General features: G+C 45.8%; 2 protein-coding genes across 2 annotated transcripts; one reads left to right on the top strand and one right to left on the bottom strand.

Annotated features, from left to right (window-relative positions):
• Positions 1 to 278: 278 nt before the first annotated feature.
• LOC135822612 (lipoyl synthase, mitochondrial-like) lies at positions 279 to 10,231 on the top strand. Its single transcript, XM_065335429.1, has 10 exons — positions 279 to 661; positions 2,134 to 2,227; positions 4,081 to 4,158; positions 4,638 to 4,794; positions 5,124 to 5,181; positions 6,477 to 6,605; positions 7,243 to 7,388; positions 7,720 to 7,790; positions 8,679 to 8,790; positions 9,716 to 10,231. Exons 1-10 carry the CDS (start codon positions 414 to 416, stop codon positions 9,787 to 9,789), a joined length of 1,167 nt encoding a protein of 388 aa, XP_065191501.1. The 5' UTR covers positions 279 to 413; the 3' UTR covers positions 9,790 to 10,231.
• Positions 10,232 to 10,970: 739 nt separating this feature from the next.
• Positions 10,971 to 20,819, bottom strand: LOC135822601 (uncharacterized). Its single transcript, XM_065335418.1, has 8 exons — positions 20,544 to 20,819; positions 17,011 to 17,434; positions 16,008 to 16,081; positions 14,892 to 14,944; positions 13,455 to 13,547; positions 13,062 to 13,116; positions 12,268 to 12,420; positions 10,971 to 11,720 (listed from the first exon to the last, which is right to left on the bottom strand). Exons 1-8 carry the CDS (start codon positions 20,601 to 20,603, stop codon positions 11,523 to 11,525), a joined length of 1,110 nt encoding a protein of 369 aa, XP_065191490.1. The 5' UTR covers positions 20,604 to 20,819; the 3' UTR covers positions 10,971 to 11,522.
• Positions 20,820 to 21,044: the final 225 nt, after the last annotated feature.

The raw sequence follows: 21,044 nt of genomic DNA, 5'->3' as shown, positions 1-21,044 counted from the left end.
GTTACGGGAACGGGAAGAAAGTTCGCGTGATTCTTTGCGTCGCGTTCCCAAAACGTAGAGCAGAACCTCCCTAGCCCTAGTACATAATGTACATGTACTAGATACTGTACGTAGATCTACGGTAGATCTGCGGGGTACGTAGATCTACGTACCTCGTTACCGGTATACTGTAGATCTACCTTGTACTTGTAGTGTGAATCACGTGTGCATAATCCAATGTCATGAAGTATGATTCACGATGACCTCACAAAAAAACTTCGTTGTCCCGTTTTGACTTTTGTTTGTTCTGTGTTTGGTACATCCATCCACGGCCACCCTGTTCTATTTTCCCATTTCCTTGGGTTCACGACTTGGAGGTCTACTTTTACATCGAACTACATGTACGTAGGGCAATTGCAGTAGCAGTTAGTGAAATGGCTTGTCGCCTCTTTTCCGCACCTCTCAGAGGTGTTGTTCCCGGCTTGAAAGGAGATGTCGTTCTTTCTGTGAGGCCTCTGCTGGGATCTGTTTCCCCTCTGTCGACAACATCCACTCAAGCTGCATTGACTCTGGAGCAGCGTGACAAAATAGCAGCTGGTCCAGGCTTGGAGGACTTCATCCGTGAGCATAATTATCCAGATGAACCCGAGCATCTCAGACGCAAGAAAGGCGAGCGAACGAGGTACTTGTTCTAGTGCACTATTTTCAGAAAGGACAGGTGATTTGTTTCCATTGATTTGGGCAGGTCATGGACTACACATGCACAAATACAATTGGGAGTCGGTTACTACTATCACAGTTGTATACAGTACAATGCCCTCGCAGCCATTTTGAATAAGAGCTCGGTCGGGCCCTAGAGAGATACCAGTTCTGGGGCAATTTTCATGGATTTTCGAACAGTTCAATGCACGATCCTTACACCGAGACTTCTTGAAATTTGGGACAGCCACTACAGTAAGATCGGGCGCCGAAGAACTCCTCGCCGAAGAACACCCAGGCTGGAAAACCGGCAAAATTTAAGAACAGTCCAGGCTAGAATTATCAGATTTAAGAACACTAGATCTACAGTCAAACCTCGTTAGGACGAACTTCAAGGGACTGAACAAATTTGTTTGTCTTATCGGGAGTTCTTCTTATCCAGATCTGACAAAAAATCGATTATGCATATCAGATGGATTGTATTTACGTGAAGGTGCATGCTGTGGTACATGGGAAGCATGTTATTCTTAGCATAAGCCAGAAACAGGTACATGTAAGTACAATGACAAAGACAATGAATCACGACTGTGTCGAAAGTTCGTACAACGCACTGATTATTTTGTTCAAAACACGCTTGAAAACAATTTGCACTGTACTTACCTCGACTATTGAAAAGAAGAAGAAAAAAGGCAGCCAGCGCACGCGCACGCTCGTGGACCGAAAGTTCGCACTACATGTACATGACCACACTGACTTTGTTCAAATCACACTTGAAAATAGTTCGTCTTCGCGAAAGTTCGCTGTACAGAAGTTCGTCGTAAACGAATAATTTTGACTTGAATTGATGCCTGGCCAACCATAGGATTGGCCTTAGTTCGTACTAATGGAAAGTTCGCCTTATCAGTGTTCGTCCTAACGAGGTTTGACTGTACATTGTACGTAGATCTACATTGTACATGTATGGGAGGTGAGTACATGTCATGTACACGTGTAAACAGTAACTGCTACATGTACAGTCATTCCCATTTACGACACCCACTAGTTTAGAAGTACTACATTGCACTAGTACATGTACATGTACATGACAAACGTCATGACGTCACTCGACTCGCCGCGCGCATGTGAATAAGAACAGTCTGGCTAGAATCAAAAATTTAAGAACTTTCCTAGGCTGCGCTCCAGCCCCTGCGTTCTTCGGCGCCCGATCTTACTGTATGCCTGGTTCCATGTTTTGGCAGGAAAATTCTGTCTGCGATGGATGTTTTTTTCCCGCTCAGCAGAATGGGGTAATGCCCGTAATGGTATAACAAAGGGTTGTGCAAAGACTTCTTCTGCGGCATTGTGTTGTTTATGGAAAATAAGATAGAATACTTAGGCCATTTCTCTGAATGTATTCTGGGGCTCCTCTGTCATATTAAAGCAGTTTTTCCATGCTGATTGCTGTTAACAACTTAGGCTACGATTACCGCCTTGGTTGACTGTCCCGGTACCGTCCGGTTCAGATTACACTCGTCTAAAGAAGTCCCTAAGGAAGCTGAAGTTGAGCTCTGTGAGTAATAATTCTCTTCCTAAGAGAATGCTTCATTCTGCACTTCTACACGCCCGCGTGCGCTTGTGTGTGTGTGTGTGTGTGTGTGTGTGTGTGTATACCAGGATCAGGTGTGTGTGTGTGTGTGTGTGTGTGTGTGTGTGTGTGTGTGTGTGTGTGTGTGTGTGTGTGTGTGTGTGAATGCATGCACATGTGTGTGTCAAAGGTGTGTATCTGTGTATGTCGCTCCCCCCCCCCCCCCCCTTCTCTCTCTCTTCCCCGCTATCTATGTATTTATCCATCCACCCATCTATCTATCTACTTTGAAGTACCTATCTATCTATCTTTTTCTGTGTCTCCGCCTTTCTCTGCCTTTGTCTGTGTGCCCGGGCATGCGTGTGTCAATTGCCGAGGCTGATTTGTAAAGTAACTTCAGTTTCACTTCAAGGTACCAGTGGATCTAGTGTCTGCTCCCAAGGAAACGCCTGTAAACGATGATAGAAGACGGTGTAGACTCTAAATTCGAATACACTGTGGATTGGCAATAGTGAAATACTAAAAAAATCACACCAAGGAAGTCGATTGATTGATGTGTGTGTGCTCAGCACATGGCTACAGGTCGTCACTGACTTCTGTTTTATCTTCGCTCACACTATTCAGTGTTTGATTGTTTGTAGACTTTTGCAGACTGTGGGTGACTCTTGGCCACACACACACACACACACACACACACACACACACACACACACACGCGCGCGCGTGCACGGACACATGCACACGCTCGCGCTCGCGCACGCACACACACACCTTTGACCTTTTGATGCCCATTGCCAGAGGCGATGATAGCGATGCTGCAGCAGAAGCCATAGCAACTTGTGCTGGGATACACACACACACACACAATACAATACAATACAATATGCCCATCCGGAGATGATAGCAGGTCCCGGGACCAACAGTGTTCAAGTCACGAGCAGAATCGGGCGTGGCGAGTCAAGTCCTGGCGACGGCGATAGCGCTTTCCACAAGTGCAAACAAAGTCTAAGGTGACGGGCTCGGTCGGAGGGATGGTGCTGCATGCTGATCTCCATTCTCTGCGATCCTAGGCGAGGTCGTACCAGTCCGCTATCTGGCGGTCCTTCATGTCGGACACAACATTGTCCCGCCACCCCCTTGAACGAGCCAAGGTACAGCCGATCGAGGAGGCACTGAAAACGCGTCGACTCCGCTGGTTAGGCCATGTTGCTCGAATGGATGACTTCCGTATGCCAAAGTGTATCCTCTTCGGCGAATTGGACAAGACCCGGCCACGTCATGGGCCCCGGAAGTGGTGACACACACACACACACACACACACACACACACACGTACGCACACACACATGCACGCACATGTGACCTAGAGCAATAGAGTTGTAATGCAGTAGTGCTGCTGGTCAGCAAGAAAGGCACAATGAAATTGCAGTTTTTTTCTTCAATATTCGGTTCCTTCGAATTCTACATCATAGGAAAAGGCCTAAAACCTTGCCGATACTCTTTAACGGCCGTGCCATTCGTTCCGAAACCTTCACGGAACAATTATCTTTGCCCAAACAAGCCCTTCTATGTACTTGAAGCACTGCCATGGACATGGAAATCCGGAGGGCACTGGCGATGCAGCCGTGGATACGCAAACGGTCTACACACATTCATTTATGCGCTGCAGCGCGCTGGCCGCATCGGATCAACATGTGCACTGCCTGCAACGTTCTGAGGGCGCCGACCCCGGTCATTCGACGGGATTTCCACATCCACGACAGTAGTATTGTCACTACTGTAACAGTACTGTATGAGTCAGTACTTCAATAGTGTCGCTATTTTGTGCTGTTTCTCTAGGTTTGTGAAGAGGCACGCTGTCCAAACATTGGAGAATGTTGGGGTGGTGGTGAAGGTACTGCCACTGCAACAATAATGGTGAGGCACACAATACACTTAGCCCTCTCTCATCCAGGCACTTTAGAATCCCAAGTTATATCCACAGCTCTGGACATGGTGCACTTTGTAATGCGTCATTCTAAACCTCTTTCCAACTACCAGAGATTTGCAATGAGGGATTACCTGTGTATATATTTGTAGAATCAATTTCCAGTTGCTGTTTTGGTGATTGCTGCTCCTATTCTTTTGTGTTGATCATCTTGTAGTGCCTGACTGTCTCTGTTTACAACTGGCAGTTTGCCGTGTTCTATAATCTTTTATTTCCTCCCTTTAATAGTAGTTTGACAACACTGCAGCCGTAGTAATGGTATGCACAGCATACAGAGCTACAACGCCCGTTCATATTCACTTCCACTTCCTGTGACTGTGCTTCTTAGGTAGTTGGTTCTTGTATCCATTATATTTACCATTCAAGATGCTTCAAAGCATTATTGCTGCCTTGTGTCTTTCCTTTCCAGCTGATGGGTGATACGTGTACAAGAGGCTGTCGCTTCTGTTCTGTGAAAACAGCCCGTGCTCCACCACCGCCTGACCCAAACGAGCCCCAAAACACTGCAGAGGCCATTGCTGAATGGGGTGTTGACTATGTTGTTCTAACATCTGTTGACAGAGATGGTAAGGCTATGGATGAACTGTCACCCGAAATGCGCTGGATTTCTTTGCAGTTTTGACATTGCTGATCACGGTGGTAAGCTTCGTTCTCTTCTGATGCAACTGCATGTCGGTGAAAACTCCGAGCAAAGGTGACCACCACCTAGTTGTGACCTACACTCCCATTGAACAGGCTAGATTGAATGAATCCAGATGGTCAGGAGCGACCTTTACCATTGATTTTTTCACCATTCATGCATAGTGGCACATTCTAGCAGCAGGATTCCATTGTACTGTACTAGTAGTCTAATGTTGTATTGTTTTGTTTTTGTTTTTGTGCTGTCATTATCTAGACTTACCTGATGGCGGTGCCAAGCATTTTGCTGATACTGTGAGGGAGCTGAAGCGAAGGTAGGCATTCTGATAGCTATCGGCCATTCTAGTTCTATCAAGTGTGACACACTGTGTCTTCGTTACTATCGTAAAGTATTTCCAGAGCACCCCACCGTCTCGTCCTTTCGCGGTCGTATTTTGGAGGTGGTCTCCTGTCTGTAGGTCATACGACACGAACTTTGTAGACATTATGCACGTTCTGCAGATAATCCGTACCTTCCAGCGGACACGAGCTCCACACAGAAACCTGCTTAGTGTGACCTTAGTACACTATGGTTCTCACACCGTACGTACTTCGTGGGACTCTACCATACCAGTTTCTTTTCCCTGGCTGTAAAATCAAGGTGGGGCGCTCTCGCAAGACGGGGCGCTCTGGCGGTACTTTACGGTATTGTTATTGATGAGTTTTGAAGTAAGACATGTGTGAACTTGCACGGATGTTTGCGTCATACTAGTGTGTTCGCTTTTTTCGTGAGAAGAGCGTAGATCTACCACTTGTACTGCCAATAACCAGAGTGAAACCCAGCTTTTCCAGACGGTGTAAGTGTGCTGTTGCCACAGTGCTGCAGGACCAGTTGCCATCGCAAACACGCTGCTTCTGAGAAATCACGAAGATTTGTTGACACAAACATTGGGCGGTTAGCAGTACTCTGTGAACATTACTGTAAGACATGCAGTCTAGCAACCATAAAACTTGGTGATTTTAACGGAAAAAATTCTTTAGTCACGATATTCCACTAATGAATGTGACGTGAAAATCGATTTTGGAAAACCTTCATGACTTCGTTGATGTGTACAGTGCATTTCGAAAATATAGACACGTGATTTCGAAAAACCGTTAGGCCAGCATCTATACCACATAAAATCTGTGATCATTTTGAGCACAAAAATTTCGAAATTGGGCGTTTGTTATCTGATCGCTTAAAAATCTATATGAGAGTAATTGGGGGAAGGACCTGAGCAATATTCTGAAAAAATTCTCAAAAAGCTCTAGCCAAATATGAAATATTTCAAAAAAACCATGCGTCTATATTTTTGAAATGGACTGTAGTGATGACGGCGTGTACTGTGCATGTGCAACATTTCTCTGATAGTGTGTTTGACTGATGCTTACATGTACTTGTAGAGCGTATTCACATGCAGTCACATCTGGAAATCAAGCGCTGATCGCTGCACCCCTACTTTCTTTCTGTGCTCCTGTATGTTGGCAGTAGTTGCCTTGCACTTTCACTGCTGAAGTGTTCTTTTTTTCATTTAATGTATCTTTGGTTTTTCTGTTATGCTTATGTTCCTCTTATGGTTGTCTCTTGTAGAAAGCCTTCAATATTGGTTGAATGCCTTACCCCGGACTTTCGTGGTGACCTAACGGGTGTCGCAGAAGTTGCTAGCTCAGGCCTCAATGTCTACGCACATAACATCGAAACTGTGGAAGACTTGCAGTGGTAAGCTAGGTCTCCTCGACTAAAACTTGCTTCTTCGTATGCTGTAGCCAATGCCTGTGTGAAACCGTTCTGTCTCGAACGTTCTGGAACTCAACCGTTTTGGTCACTTTAGTTACATGGGGTTAAAGCTCTCTCTCACTCACTCTCTATTTATCTATCCATCTCTCTCTCTCTCTCTCTCTCTCTCTCTCTCTCTCTCTCTCTCTCTCTCTCTCTCTCTCTCTCTTTCCTGTGGTTTGAAGCAAACGTTTGTACAGAACTGAAGTCGGTGGCCCGAATATGAGGGATGGTGCCAAGACTTTTAAAAACGAGTCAACCAAAACTAGTGCGCTGGTGCTGTGCTGATCACACTGATCACAGGGTTTTTAAACAAAGAAATACATACAGTTGCTAGTGCAGTAGACATATGAATTTTTCTTTCCCGCCAGTGCCTGTGGTGGGGCCACCTTACACCGGGGCCCCGTGATGGATTTGGGCGTTTGAAGAAGTTGAATGCTTTTGGTCATGTGTTCTGCATAGTACGTACGGACCAGCTGTATGTACTGTTCTCCAGGTTCAGGCCTGTTTTTGTCCATTTGTTTATTCCGAGCGTAGTCATTTGTTCTCCTGTTTTGTGCTCCTTCAACCATGACCTTAGGCTTGTGCGCGATCCTCGTGCTAATTTCCGTCAGTCATTGGCTGTCCTTGAGCATGCCAAGAAAGTTACTCCAGATCTGGTCACTAAATCCTCCATCATGCTTGGCATGGGCGAAACAGATGGCCAGATTCTGCAGGCACTCAAAGGTCAGTCATGCTAAGAAGATTGGAACCCGACGAGCTTTTCTTTGGTATCTCTGTTCCTCTGCTAGGGGATTCTGGGCTCTACTGGAAGAGCATTTGTTTTGAGAAGGAACCCTTTTTTTGTGGTGTGTTAGTGGCCACAAGCTTGTACTGATAACTGTGTTTGCATGTAAATATACCCAATGCTGTAGACAGCAAGCTGTTGCATGTATAAAATAATTAAAAAATTAAATAATGTTTACAGCTCATTCCTCAGTCACCGATAACTTTTGACAGTCTCTGTTCTATGTAACCTGACTATCCTGTTATCTTGGTTGTTCTCTTGTGTGGGTAGATTTGCGCATGGCTGGTGTTGATTGTGTCACGCTTGGCCAATATATGCAACCGACAAAGAGACATATGAAGGTATGTGCTCGCTGAGAGAATGTATTTTTGAAAGTGTTACATCTGTGTAGTGGGTGGACTGCTACTGGTCATGGAGGCTGCTGTTTTTTTCTTTTCATGATTCCTTCTTCCGGTGATGATTATCGCTTTCCCCTTAGCTTGCTGTGGTATGGCTGTATTTTATTGCATGGCTGAGGCAGAAGTGGGCCTTGTATTTTGCTGGAGCTGCCATGAAAATTGAGACTGCGAGTTGATGGAGTAATGTTTGCTGCCACAGCGCTTGGAGGTTGCATAACCATTTGTAGTTTGGGGCTGCTGATCGCGGTGGTGAGCTTCAGTTCTTCTGAGATGACTGCAAGTCAGTGAAAACTCCCAAGGGAATTGTCCGAAATTACCTTGAAGTACAGGTCAACGTCACGTTGGACTTGCCCTGCACACGTACACGAGTCTTGTAGGCTTTGGGAAAGGTTCTGGCGGGGCAGCCACGGAACTGTCACGGAACTGTGGCTCGCTGGTTGGGCTGAGATACTCTTTCATTGCTTGTAGTGTGATGGTAGCCTGTGGCAATCTCCCTGCCACAAAGCCCACCAAAGTCTTTGCGAGTCCTAAACCAAGTAGAACGTGGACATATCCAAATATTTCCCATACTTTTGGGCGGGATATTTCTTCAATTTTGCATCTAGGTTTTCCAGGGAGTTCATCGTCGTAAACCCAATTTGAAACCAGCAGGAGTGTCAATGGACTGGAAGTCTTGTGTTCTACTGGCGCAGGGAGTTTGGACTTGCCGGGACGAATCTCTGCAGAAAGTGGTGTACACTTGGAAAATAGCGTTTTGGTAGTATTCTATAGTCAATAAAATAACTGTCATGTAATAGTCGGTCCTGCTGTGTTCTCTTCTATGTTCATTAGGTTTCACAGTATGTAACACCAGAGAAGTATGATTTCTGGAAGAAAGTTGGCGATGACCTGGGTTTCGTGTACACAGCAAGTGGGGCCCTGGTTCGGTCTTCCTACAAAGCAGGTGAGCGAGCTTATTCAACTACACTGTACACTGTACTGTACATGTAACCTAAATTACCTAATCATGGATTAGTATTACGGCTGCTAAACTGATTATACCAGATACTCAGTAAGCTATCAACAGATTTTTCGCCCCACTTCCATAGTTGAAAAAAAGGTTCAAACCTCTTACCGGGACGGAAGAAAAGTTGTCCCGCGGATATGTGCAAACATACAATGCAGTCAATGAGCATTCCTGTAGGCGGGTACGTGAAAAGATATGAGGAAGTGCACTTTGCGTGCCAGGTCCATTTTGTGTTCAGCGCTGCGAGTGTTCGCCCAAAGTTTCGTCCTCTACTTTCAGAAAGTACCCGAGAGTTTTTGCAAAATTTCGTTTGTAGAGCCGCTCAGTGTATATTATGTGTACCTGTGTTTCACACCTAGAAAAAGCTGTGTTCACAACTGGCGCGTGGACACGATACACTTGCGGCTCATGTGTGCCCAAAACACGCGTCCAGACTTTCACAAAAAAAAAGAACAGGAATTTGAGTCTTATTTTGGGCTTGCGACACCTTTGAGTACTAATCTTTTGATCCCGCCACTCAAAGTGGCTGGCATGTACTCGGCATGTACTCCGGTACGTGCCTGACACGCGCTAAGAAATACGTCATATTGGAATTTCCATTTCGATACGCATTACGCCCCAAAAGCCAGCATAATACGCATGAACGCGTGGTTTCCCGTTTACGCGCGCCAGTCGTGAACACAGCCTTTAGACAGCTGGTATATGTATTCACGTTAGATGGCTGGGTTCTCACAGCTGGTATATGTGCTCACGTTGGATGGCTGGGTTCTCACAGCGGGTATAATGTACTCACGTTGGATGGCTGTTTTCTCGGTTTTACATTGTTATTGTTTGTCCCCATTTGCATCCTGTGCATATCCAGGTGAGCTGTTTCTGACGAATGTTGTGCGTGCTCGCCAGGAAAAGCATCAATCTCAAGCTTCCGGAGATTCATGATTTAACGTACACTTTTCTCCGTTTTACTGCTTCAAGTGTAACGTTGTCAAATGATTCTATTTCAATCAAGGCCATGACACTACTATCACTGTAATATTGTGGTCATCCGAGATACTTCTTACTTCTTAGTATATTTTGAATTGAGACAAAATATTCGCCCCTTGTAATTTACTTTTAGGTGCGCAGGCTCCGCTCCTATCACTGTATAAGTCAACCTCTCACAGCTCACAATACTACGCATTTCTTCTCTCCATACAATACCATAAGATGGCTTTCAATCAGAGTTTAGCTAATGCTGTGCATAGCTGTGCTCGTTGTTTCCACACGCTTTTCTACATCTCACCTGCTTATGATTGGTTCAAGGAATGTAGTTGTGGTCTAATCTGAATTAAAGAAATACATGACCTTTTCTGACTCATTTTTAATGAATACGAATAATCGACATGGAGAGTGGAGTGCTTAGTAAGAGCAAAAGAGCTAGGGAGGGTATCAACGGTGCAGCTGTATACACACATTCCGACATGTCACATGTGGGGTGTGGACGCTACGACTCCCTGCATGGTTTACCGGGTACATGTACTTGTATCTGCATGTATAGGCCATGAAGGACTGTGTTGTTTGGTGTGTGTGGTGGTTGGGCCTGGGGGCTGTCTGTTGGGTCTGGCCTTTGCTAGGCTCTGCTTACTTCTTTTTTGTGTGGCTGACACAATGCAGAGCCTCAGTTAGGCACAGCCTGATAACGCACGATCATGTACAGTTTAGTCGCGCGCCAAAGAACACTAGTGGCCCGATCAGACTGTTCAACGTCCCAGCCTGGCCTCTTGGAAATGGCGTTCTTGGGCACACGGCTTTATTACTGTAGGTCATGAGTTATGATGAATCACTGTCCAACAGAGTTAGATACCACACTGTGGGCTATGTACTCAGTGAGTGTCTTGATATTGAGTTGCAAAATCCTTTGGACCCATTCTTGTCGACTCAGCAGATAGTGAAGTAAAGAAAATCAGACCATCCAATCTATTTCCACAGTGCTGGGTACCGTATAACTGCACAGTCCCCATTGGGTGTGATTGTATACACTACACAGTGTGTGCAGGAGAATGCAGATGATCAGATAACGCACAACGTACCCGGCGGGTCCCAGAGGTTATGTCTACATCAACAGTCTATAACCAAGTGTATGCAACTGTGATCAATGATTTCAATCTCTCCTACAGCATCCGTTTTGGATGATTTGTTGGAGTATGTACGCTATCAAATTTTTGGGGTTTATGAACTTGAAATTTGGTTTCAAAGCTCAGGGAACGTGTGGTGTATGATGCTGGGCAGTGCACGGCGCGGCATGTAGTTGCACGATGTAGTAAAGGCACCATACAGTGCAGCTTCAGGATCATGGAATATAAATCACAGTTGCATACGGCATGGGACTCAGTTTTACATGATTAACACCGGTTGTTTGTACATTGGTAAGCTTTGAGCCTGGCACACTCCCTCAATACCGCTGGTTTTCTAGCTTGAAGGTTCAACACCACATTCTTCTGCGTCAAGTCAATGAGGCTGCAATTCAATACTGGCAGGCCATTCTGCAAGGATATACTTCGAAGTATTGCGAGGCACTGTGAAGTTGCATATCCTTGTTGACCATATATTTACAGTATGCCACTGATAACATAGGGTTAAAGTAAAAAGAAACATAGAAGTTCAATAAGTCTCCTTCAGCCGCAAGACTGATATCACACCTCAGAGAGATGTCTCGTCGCCTTCCAACTTTCCATGTCAGATGCTGGGACAATCTCCAGTATTCTCCAGCAACGCGTCAGGGTACCACCACCTTCAATCATACGCTCCAAGATCAGCACTTGGTCCAAGTCGACTTGCTTGCCCTCGACTCCATCCAATCGTTCACCAGTGCGACTGTAAGCGACGTGTTCCTGTGATCAAACGAAAGCAGTGGCAGTGGCAGTGGCAGCAGCAGCAGCAACAACGAACATGGGAATAAATAAAATTTTCAGACTTTTCCCGTTTGTGCCTTTCCCTCAAACTAGTGAAAATAAAATTATACCGACATTAACGACGACAGCGGCAACGACATGAGCAACAGCAGCAAACGTGCTCTTATTGGTTACAGACCGTTGTGTCCATGGCACACGATCACTCAGTCCCAACACTCACTCTACATGGTTTTCTGATGGGAACGACTCTCCATATTCACCAAAGTTTTAGACATGGCCCAAGGTCAGCATAGCACATGATTGTTACCCATACTCCAGGAAATCAGCACCTTTTCATGCTGTGGCCAATATCATGGCATGGTGATGTTGTGTGCAAAAACAGTGTACTTGTTCATTGAAATTGGTTTTCGGCTGAGCAATGTGCAATGTGCATCATGGTACACAAACCTTGAAAAAATATCAGTAATCTACTTTAAGTACTCCATAGTCTATAATCTATATACGGACAACACAAGGTAAAACATACCTCTCGTGTTTTGATCCGAACAAATACCTGGGCGACTAGTGCATTGCCGAAAGTCTCCAAACGCAGGCAGTAGCGGCCAATAATGGTCGGCTTCTCTGTGACACTCCAACAGCGCCAAAGCTGACGATAATGGCCAAAGCGTTTCGTGAGGCGCTATACAACATAAAAGGGCAAACATTCAACCATTTACAAGGCTGCAGTAACTGACAACAAACTCATGCAGTGTCCACTGCTACACTCGTGGTTGTAAGTACAATCATGTAGATAGCGTTCAAGGAGAAAATGCATACACAGACACAATCACACGTGTGCATGTACACCCACCCACCCACCCACCCACCCACCCACCACAGGCTCATGGGTCGAATGGTGTCGCATACCATCCTCCACTTTCTGGGGTCCTGGACAAGGCATGTCAGTACAAGCTCTCTTCGAATCAGGGACATTATCCGGCATCCCAATCATCCTCCACTAGCAAACGGACATTCAAGGTGCTACGATTTCTGGCAATCCAAGGCGTCGTCCAGGACAAGAAGCATCATTCCTAAATTCAAACTTTTGAAACTTGAACACTAATCACAAGTAGAAAAGCAAGTGTACCACACACTCATTGCTTGCAAGTAAAATGCAAAGGAATGGTACCTGGGGACCCTTTCCTGGTCTTCTCTGCACGGACAGGGACACCACAGAGGCATGGGGATAGCTGGAAAGCAAAGCTCCAGAAAACGCGACTGTCTTCTGGATACTCACCACCCACCCGCCCACACATCCACCCAATAAGATGAATGACTTACACCACACTCCAACTCAAGAGCGACATCCTTCAACATGTCATACTTCTTGTCACGCCTGAAAAGCAGACCACCACAGCCACAACAGACAAAAGAACATTCCACATGGAGAAAGTTAGGGATACGAGAGAGAGAGAGAGATTTTTAAAAGGAAAGTCAAGCAAAATTTTCTTTTTCTCCATGGATACAGTTAGAGGGTGATGAGAGATAAAGATTCGTGAAAATCCGAGTAACATCGGACAATGGGAAGGCACAGATTAAATTGTTAACCTGCAGCTGGAATCGACACTTTGTATCATTGCCTTCTCATGCGCCGAAATCCACAATCTCTCGTACCAGATTTCCGAAGTACCACTGCATGCCATGAAAACGGACACAACGTTTCAATTAACTCACGCGGCCTGGTGTGCCAGTACGTAGGTGTTCAGTGCATCTTGTAAGAACTTCTCCTGGTCAAAGCCACCCTCGTGATACCACATCTGGTAGCGTCTGAAACGGAAACAAAATGAGAGAAGTAGAGAAGGACTCTCTTATTATAACTTTTTTTTATTTTAATGAATGAACTTTAATGAGGGTGGTGGTGTTCCTACGGATGAGGAAAACTCAGTCTTTACAGGGCACCTTCCTAGCCGTTACATGATTTCTGTGAATACTGTAGATCTTTCAAATTGGCTTGAAAGGAAGGTAGAAAACATCGTGCATGCACACATCCTGTAATTTGTTGCAATGTCGCAGACAGAATATTAATCATACTATTCTCCTACTTCGAAGTACAAGTACGCACATGTACTAGCCACATGTCACATTGTTTGCTGATGTTTGATTGGCTAGTTTACATCTGGCACAACTATAGCAGGGTGGAATTTTGAGATGAACTAGATCAAAGTACAATGCATGCAGTCATGTTGCAAGGTGATATCAATGCACAATGACCTGTATCCTACGATGCACCTGGCAGAGCTACAGAGCAGCAAACATTCCAAGAAAACAGCAGATCAGATTTTCCCTGTGCACTACTACCCCCTTCATTATCATCTCCAATACATGTACTGCCTTTACACATTTTATTCCACTTTCCCTACTCGCTATATACCGTACTCGCGCGATTAGTGCCCCTGGGGCACTATTTTTTCAATGTCCATCACAGATGGGGCAGTATTCAAGAGAGGGCACTATTCAAGAGAGGGCACTATTTGTTCATTGCTGGTACATTTGCGTCATCCAGCATAAAACGAAGAAAAACAGAGCCTAAAGTGTACTGTTAACGCTCACGACTCCACAGAAAAAGGAACAAGACCTGCGATTTTGTTCCTGAAAACACCAGTGCAAAGCAATGGCCAAGAACATTAGCAAAAGAACACCAAACTTGCACAAGACCGGGGGGGGGGGGGGGGGCACTATTCAAGAGAGGGCTTTATTTTTCACTGGCTCTTGGAGACTAGGGCACTATTCAAGAGAGGGCTATAACCGCGCGAGTACGGTATACTGTGGGTTACAGTGAGGGCTGCGTCCCACCCGCCTGTGTGGATTCACAGGAAGTGTGAGTTTCAAAGTCTGAAGAAAATGTTGAACAGTCTCTGCTGGGATGACAGCTCCACCATAGCTCAGTGGTTAGAGCATCACTGGCCTCAAGTGAAGGTCCCTGGTTCGAGTACTGGTGGTGAACGCCCAATTTTGTCTTACGGCTTTTCCCGTTTGCGTATTTTCCCTCGGGCTGGTGGGTGCGGTGTGTTTTGCACTTTTTTTAGTCGAGATCATGTGATTTGGCCAGTATGCCTGTTTGTTCACCGACTCTAAATAAAATAATTAAACAAACCGTTCGGTAGCACTTACGAATTGAGCTTGAGATAGAACCTTGAGAAAATCAGTTTGGCCTGGTCACGCCCCTGCATGAGATGGTGACATAGAGAAACATTTACTTGATCTCGGAGAAACTCAGCATGGCATACTTATTAATTGAATTTAGTTATGCAACTCACTCTTTTGACGTCGACATAATGTTCAAGACACACACACACACACACACACACACACACACACACACACACACACACACACACACACACACACACACACACACACACACACACACACACACACACACACACACACACACACACACACACACACACACACACACACACACACACACACACACACACACACACACACACACACACACAACAAGGTGGATTATCCGTATACCGAGAAATGACAGAACATCTTTTTTTTAAATACATGACTGACTACACATACTACTTGAAAGTAGATTCCTTCTATCCCCCACCATTACGATCATAAACTCTCCCTTCTTATACAACAGGAGAGTTTGTAAAATGTGAAATGAAAACAAATACAATACAACCAAACAGTTGCCACCGGCAATTCCGTGGTTTTTTTTCAGCGGATTACAGTCAACTTTGGGTATAACAACAACTCCGGAGTAACGACCTCGGGTATACCGACACAATCTTCAGACCTACAATGTACTTCAAGCTGCATACTTTCAACAACTCACGAATAGCTACAACACGCGAATAGCTACAACTCACGAATAGCTACAACTCGCGACTAACGACACTTTTCTCATGCACGATCGAGAGTCGTTATTCGCAAGGTTGACTATAGACTGTAGTTGCAGTGCAGGCATCCACAGCTATACCTGCCAGCTTGGCAGCAGTGTAGTGATTCTACGGCACACATCACAGGTATGGGGAGATTGACGATTGTGCGTGCGCATCGCATATTCGACGGTGCTTCGTCTCCAATCGATCCATCTTCCTCCCACACAGTGAGGCCAGAGTATGCATGCAACAAGTGTAAATAAATTTCTCCAGCGTTCATGACCAGCTACTACCCCCTTTTTTGCACAAGACCAGATTTTTTTAATCGAACACCACGAACAGCCCCTTTGATAGTGTCCAAATTCACCACATGTTTCATACTTACTTCTTTCTTCCACACCTTCCAGGCGTCCGCCCACTTCTGATTTGTGCCAGGCATCACATCATAGAGTGCTTGGTCTAAGAGACACAATTGGAAAATTGCAACCGCAATTAAATCTTCACTCCCATAGAAACGCACAAGTACAAGTACAAGTACTAGCATGGTACTAGTACTCAACTTACATGTACCTGTCTTGCAAGTCTACGCATTTTCAGGGCCTTTCAATTTCAGCCGGCGAGGGCCTAAACCCTTCTTGGCCGCAATACCATTCCAGCCTGTACTGCTCCTTCCGGTATGTGCTGCCATACCAAGAGCACACATAACAAAGGGCGCAGCTCTGGAAGAATGAGCCCATTATGAAGCTTTAGTGGGCAAAAAAGAGGGGGGGGGGGGGGGGAGCAATATGCTCAGGTGTGCGTTGTACTCTGGCAATACGGTACACATAGTTGACTCTTTCAGTGATAATTTGATAGCACATTCTCCTTATCTGAACCCATTTGGAAAGGCTGTTGACACGTTTGGATAATCACTACTCTACTGCAGCCGTGCAAACTAAACTGGATACATTAGAGAGGTTCCGGAGTACGATTTTTCGTGCCAAAATCCGTAGAGGCGCTACGGATTATTTATACGTCGTTTTCGAGCAGTGAAATGTTCCGGAGTACGGAACTTATGTGTTTGCCGTCATTGCCTAGGTTACGATCGCAAACACGTCACATTCCCGCGCTATGCCTTTTTATTTTGAAAATTTGTACCGAAATCAAAATTTCCCGCGGAAAATTGATGTTTCTCGTACCAAATTTGTACGCGAAAAATCTTTCTGCACCCGATGACGCAAAATCTCCATACGAAACATGGTTCGTATGAAAGCCAGTCCACACGGATTCTCTGTACCGAAAAATCGTGTGGAGCACGCCTGGAAAAAATCCGTATCGCCCATACGGAGTTTGGCACGGAAAATCGTACCCCGGAACCTCTCTATTAAGGCCATTTTACAGTATCTTACTCATGGAGAAAAAGGATGGTGGACGGTCATTGTCCGTGGGCAACATCTTCGGATGGTACCATCTCCATTTCTCCCAGTCCTTCTCTTGTTCCAGCTTCTCCCACCAACTTCCCTTCTCGTACTTGGGTGGTGCCGGTGCTGGGTCAACAAACTCACCGGAACGTGCTGGCAATGTGGCCACATTCACCATACCACCCTGGCAGACTGCCAGTGCTTTCTCGTAACCAGAGAAGTCCATGCGGAACTTGCCCCATTCCCGGGGTCCAGATTTGTGAATATACAGTCGGTAATAGATGCCATCTGGGTGATAGTTGTCAAACTTATACGGATAATTAGGGTCACTCAATACATCTGCCTTGTTATTCCGTAGCGGCTTGTAGTTATCCACAACTCTCTTGTCCCAGTGGGCGAATGTTCTGCATGGCTGCATCAAACAACAAAAACAAAACCATATTCATGGTAGCATTGTAGAATTGGGCTTACTTCTGTTCACTCCCATTTGGTAGAACCAATCACTTAGTAATTTAAGTTTCCTTGAGTCTGCTCTATACCACTGTTGTACAATATCCATTCGTCATTTTCACTGTAGTACAATTGTGCACATGTTTGTTGTTTTTCTTCGTGTTCCTGTGCATCACATCATTGTTGCCTCCCTGCTATCCCTCCTTCTCTCCTCTCATACAAGCCAGTCAGCATAAGTGAAGCTGTGGATCCATCATCCTGCTAGTACACTTCAACGCAAACATGCAAATAAAAATAAAAATGCGACAAATTTTTAAAAAATTCCGAGCCACCCAAGTTGGATGGTATGCTACTTTGCTGCTTCGAGTTGTATTTGGACTGCATTGTCAAGTCTCGGATTGGTCTCCGCATTAGCCCGCGATAGTCGACATTCTTCGTTGCCGTGTGACTTAGCTTGCACTCATTTTCGCTATGCTCACCTTCCCCTCTTTGGTCTTTCACTAACCATGAGCCTTCCAAGTTGGAAGGCTGTTGGTTTGCGCCTCGGAGACGTGTTGGAGCTAGGTATCATGTCGTTGAATGTTTCAGTACTCTGTCAGTTTGGTGCCTACAATTTGTAATTGTCACCTTTTCTGACCGTTTAAAGGGGAAGTTAAGGCAAAAATTGAAATTTCACCAGTTGTAGTCTTCGGGGTGCTGAGTCGAATGGTCGTGGTCCGAGGAAGCTGAGACGCTCCCTTCCTACTTTAATCCCAATCGAACTCGCGCACTTCCACCGAAACTGGGTGACTGCGCCCTACGAGATGGGGATTTGTATGCAAAATGTCACTAAAAGCGCCATCTCGTTCTTATAAAAGCACGGATGACCGCGATTGGCCCATATGTTGTAGTCTTTTGGACGCTGAGTCGACTGGTTTTGGTCCGAAAAGGCTGCGATGCAGCGTTCCTCCTTTATTCCCAATCGAACATGGTTGAACAAGCGGTCACGTGCTCCTGCGTACACCAGTCACCGTGCCTGCAGGGTACAACTTACTAGCCTGTTTGACCTTTTTTGGATGCACTCCTGTCACTCAAGTTGAACTCGAGTTGAACCTTGGTGTGAAAGTTGTCGCCTGCTGGCGTGGTGACCAGGTGATTTGGGCACCCAGGAGCACGTGACTGCTTGTTCAACCATGTTCGATTGGGAATAAAGGAGGAACGCTGCATCGCAGCCTTTTCGGACCAAAACCAGTCGACTCAGCGTCCAAAAGACTACAACATATGGGCCAATCGCGGTCATCCGTGCTTTTATAAGAACGAAATGGCGCTTTTAGTGACATTTTGCATGCAAATCCCCATCTAGTAGGGCGCAGTCACCCAGTTTCGGTGGAAGTGCGCGAGTTCGATTGGGATTAAAGTAGGAAGGGAGCGTCTCAGCACCCCGAAGACTACAACTGGTTAAATTTTGATTTTTGCCTTAACTTCCCCTTTAAAATATCTAGTTACAGCGGTGGACAGTTGCTCATAACTCGTATCCATGTGTCCCTTCTTCTTTCTACAAATATTCAAATGGTAGCCAATACTTGGAGATGCGAAGTCGTTCGGATCATGGCTAGGCTCAGCGCAAGATGTCCAAGCGAGAAAAGCCCCAAGCCCTCGCAGCCCAGGCATTCTGTTCCACATACGCACTCTTCAAGAATCAATCCACATCCCTTCTGCTTAGAGTTGCACTGTACAATACTGATGTAGTATATACATATAGCTGATGTGAAGCCAGTGCTTCTATACAACACTGTGCGACATATCTGCCCTTGTGTAACTGTGCGACATATCTGCCCTCGTGTAACTGTGTGACATATCTGCCCTCGTGTAACGCTCGCTGCACTTCTCACAGTTAGAGCTGCATCTGACAGTTTTGATGCTTTGAGCCAGTTTGAAAACGCTGTGTTGCTCACTAGACCTCATTGTCATCTATTCCGCCAGTCACTCTGAGCACCAGTCACTCTGAGCGCCAGTGACTCTGAGCGCCAGTGACTCTGAGCTCCAGTCACTCTGAGCGCCAGTCACTCTGAGCGCCAGTCACTCTGAGCGCCAGTCACTCTGAGCGCCAGTGACTCTGAGCGCCAGTGACTCTGAGCTCCAGTGACTCTGAGCGCCAGTGACTCTGAGCGCCAGTGACTCTGAGCGCCAGTGACTCTGAGCGCCAGTGACTCTGAGCGCCAGTGACTCTGAGCGCCAGTGACTCTGAGCGCCAGTGACTCTGAGCGCCAGTGACTCTGAGCTCCAGTGACTCTGAGCGCCAGTGACTCTGAGCGCCAGTGACTCTGAGCGCCAGTGACTCTGAGCGCCAGTGACTCTGAGCGCCAGTGACTCTGAGCGCCAGTGACTCTGAGCGCCAGTGACTCTGAGCGCCAGTGACTCTGAGCGCCAGTGACTCTGAGCGCCAGTCACTCTGAGCGCCAGTGACTCTGAGCTTCGCTGATGAGACCTAACAAGGTGGAAACAGTTAGCTGTCCGGAGATTGATTTATAATTATAATAATGTCTACCAAGTCTGTCGACAGAACTGTTTCATCCTCCGTGGACTCATCAGCGCATAGTTTCCAGCACTTTGAAATGACTAAGACCACGCACACACATGCGTGACAAAACAGGTCTGCCAGCACATCCTGTTATATGAAATACAGAGGATCAGTGTTGCACACGGCAATTGCCGAAAGGCAGGGCTCTCTGGGGTACTGCGTGATGGGTGATGCCTTGCCTTTGGCGTTTCATGGCTTATAATTATAATCTTTCTTATTCGCACTTCGTTTCCTTTGTACATTTGTCATGCAGCTGGAATGGTTACTACTGTTGTGATGCTACACGCCCCTTAGTTTCATTGGCTCTGGTTGGTTGTATTTTACGTGAAGAAAAGGCACGATAACTGATTAGTGAAACGCCCTACGAGTATAAATTTGTCTCCTAGGAAGTTGTTCAATGACCAATACATGTACATCATGTATTCATGAGTTTGAGGGAACAATGCATCATTATTCGTCAGTTAGTTAGACAGACACAAGCACGCCCGTACATCAATATCACTGCACTAACCTGGGAAATCCATTTCGAGAGGGATTTTGAGCTTGGGGCCCAGTACAAGCGACTCAGCATGTCTACTGAGGGCAGTAGCTAAAGTCACCACACGTCTGTGGATCCGCTGAACTTCAGTATGTCCAAGAGTCAGATACAGCAGCAATGAAGATTGAACAACAAGCAAAGTATAGATAAGTTGCAACTGATGAATGGTCACTGATGTGAGAATAATTCGAACAGAGCTGATGAGGTACGATCGATCAACAAGTAGACAACAACTATTATTGACCGCGATATGTGATAATTAATAATTATTTTGCAGGAAATAGTCATACATTTTCGTAAAAATATCACGTGCCTGCATAAAAATATCGATTATTTCACATCATGCATGACATGCATGCAGCTCAGCGCAGGGGAAAACCCTGCGGCGCGCGTGCGGCATGCACAATTTTTTTGTTTCATTTTTCAAACCATGCAGCTTTATTGAACAATCTGTGGTCGTCTCTGCAGATCTGA

The sequence above is a fragment of the Sycon ciliatum genome, chromosome 1 (assembly GCF_964019385.1).
Source record: "Sycon ciliatum chromosome 1, ocSycCili1.1, whole genome shotgun sequence".
In the NCBI taxonomy this organism is placed as follows: domain Eukaryota; kingdom Metazoa; phylum Porifera; class Calcarea; order Leucosolenida; family Sycettidae; genus Sycon; species Sycon ciliatum.
Note: the sequence above shows the minus strand (reverse complement) of the source record. Positions and strands in the feature narration are given on the sequence as shown.

Excerpts from the sequence above, each read along its gene's own strand:
- LOC135822612 (XM_065335429.1), top strand. The coding sequence starts at position 414 with ATGGCTTGTCGCCTCTTTTCCGCACCTCTCAGAGGTGTTGTTCCCGGC. Across the intron at positions 4,159-4,637 it reads CTGCCACTGCAACAATAATG|CTGATGGGTGATACGTGTAC; the intron begins GTGAGGCACACA and ends TTTCCTTTCCAG. Across the intron at positions 6,606-7,242 it reads ACTGTGGAAGACTTGCAGTG|GCTTGTGCGCGATCCTCGTG; the intron begins GTAAGCTAGGTC and ends CCATGACCTTAG.
- LOC135822601 (XM_065335418.1), bottom strand. The coding sequence starts at position 20,603 with ATGCTGAGTCGCTTGTACTGGGCCCCAAGCTCAAAATCCCTCTCGAAA. Across the intron at positions 12,421-13,061 it reads CTCTTGAGTTGGAGTGTGGT|CGCCTCACGAAACGCTTTGG; the intron begins GTAAGTCATTCA and ends TATGTTGTATAG. Across the intron at positions 11,721-12,267 it reads TTCGGATCAAAACACGAGAG|GAACACGTCGCTTACAGTCG; the intron begins GTATGTTTTACC and ends GTTTGATCACAG.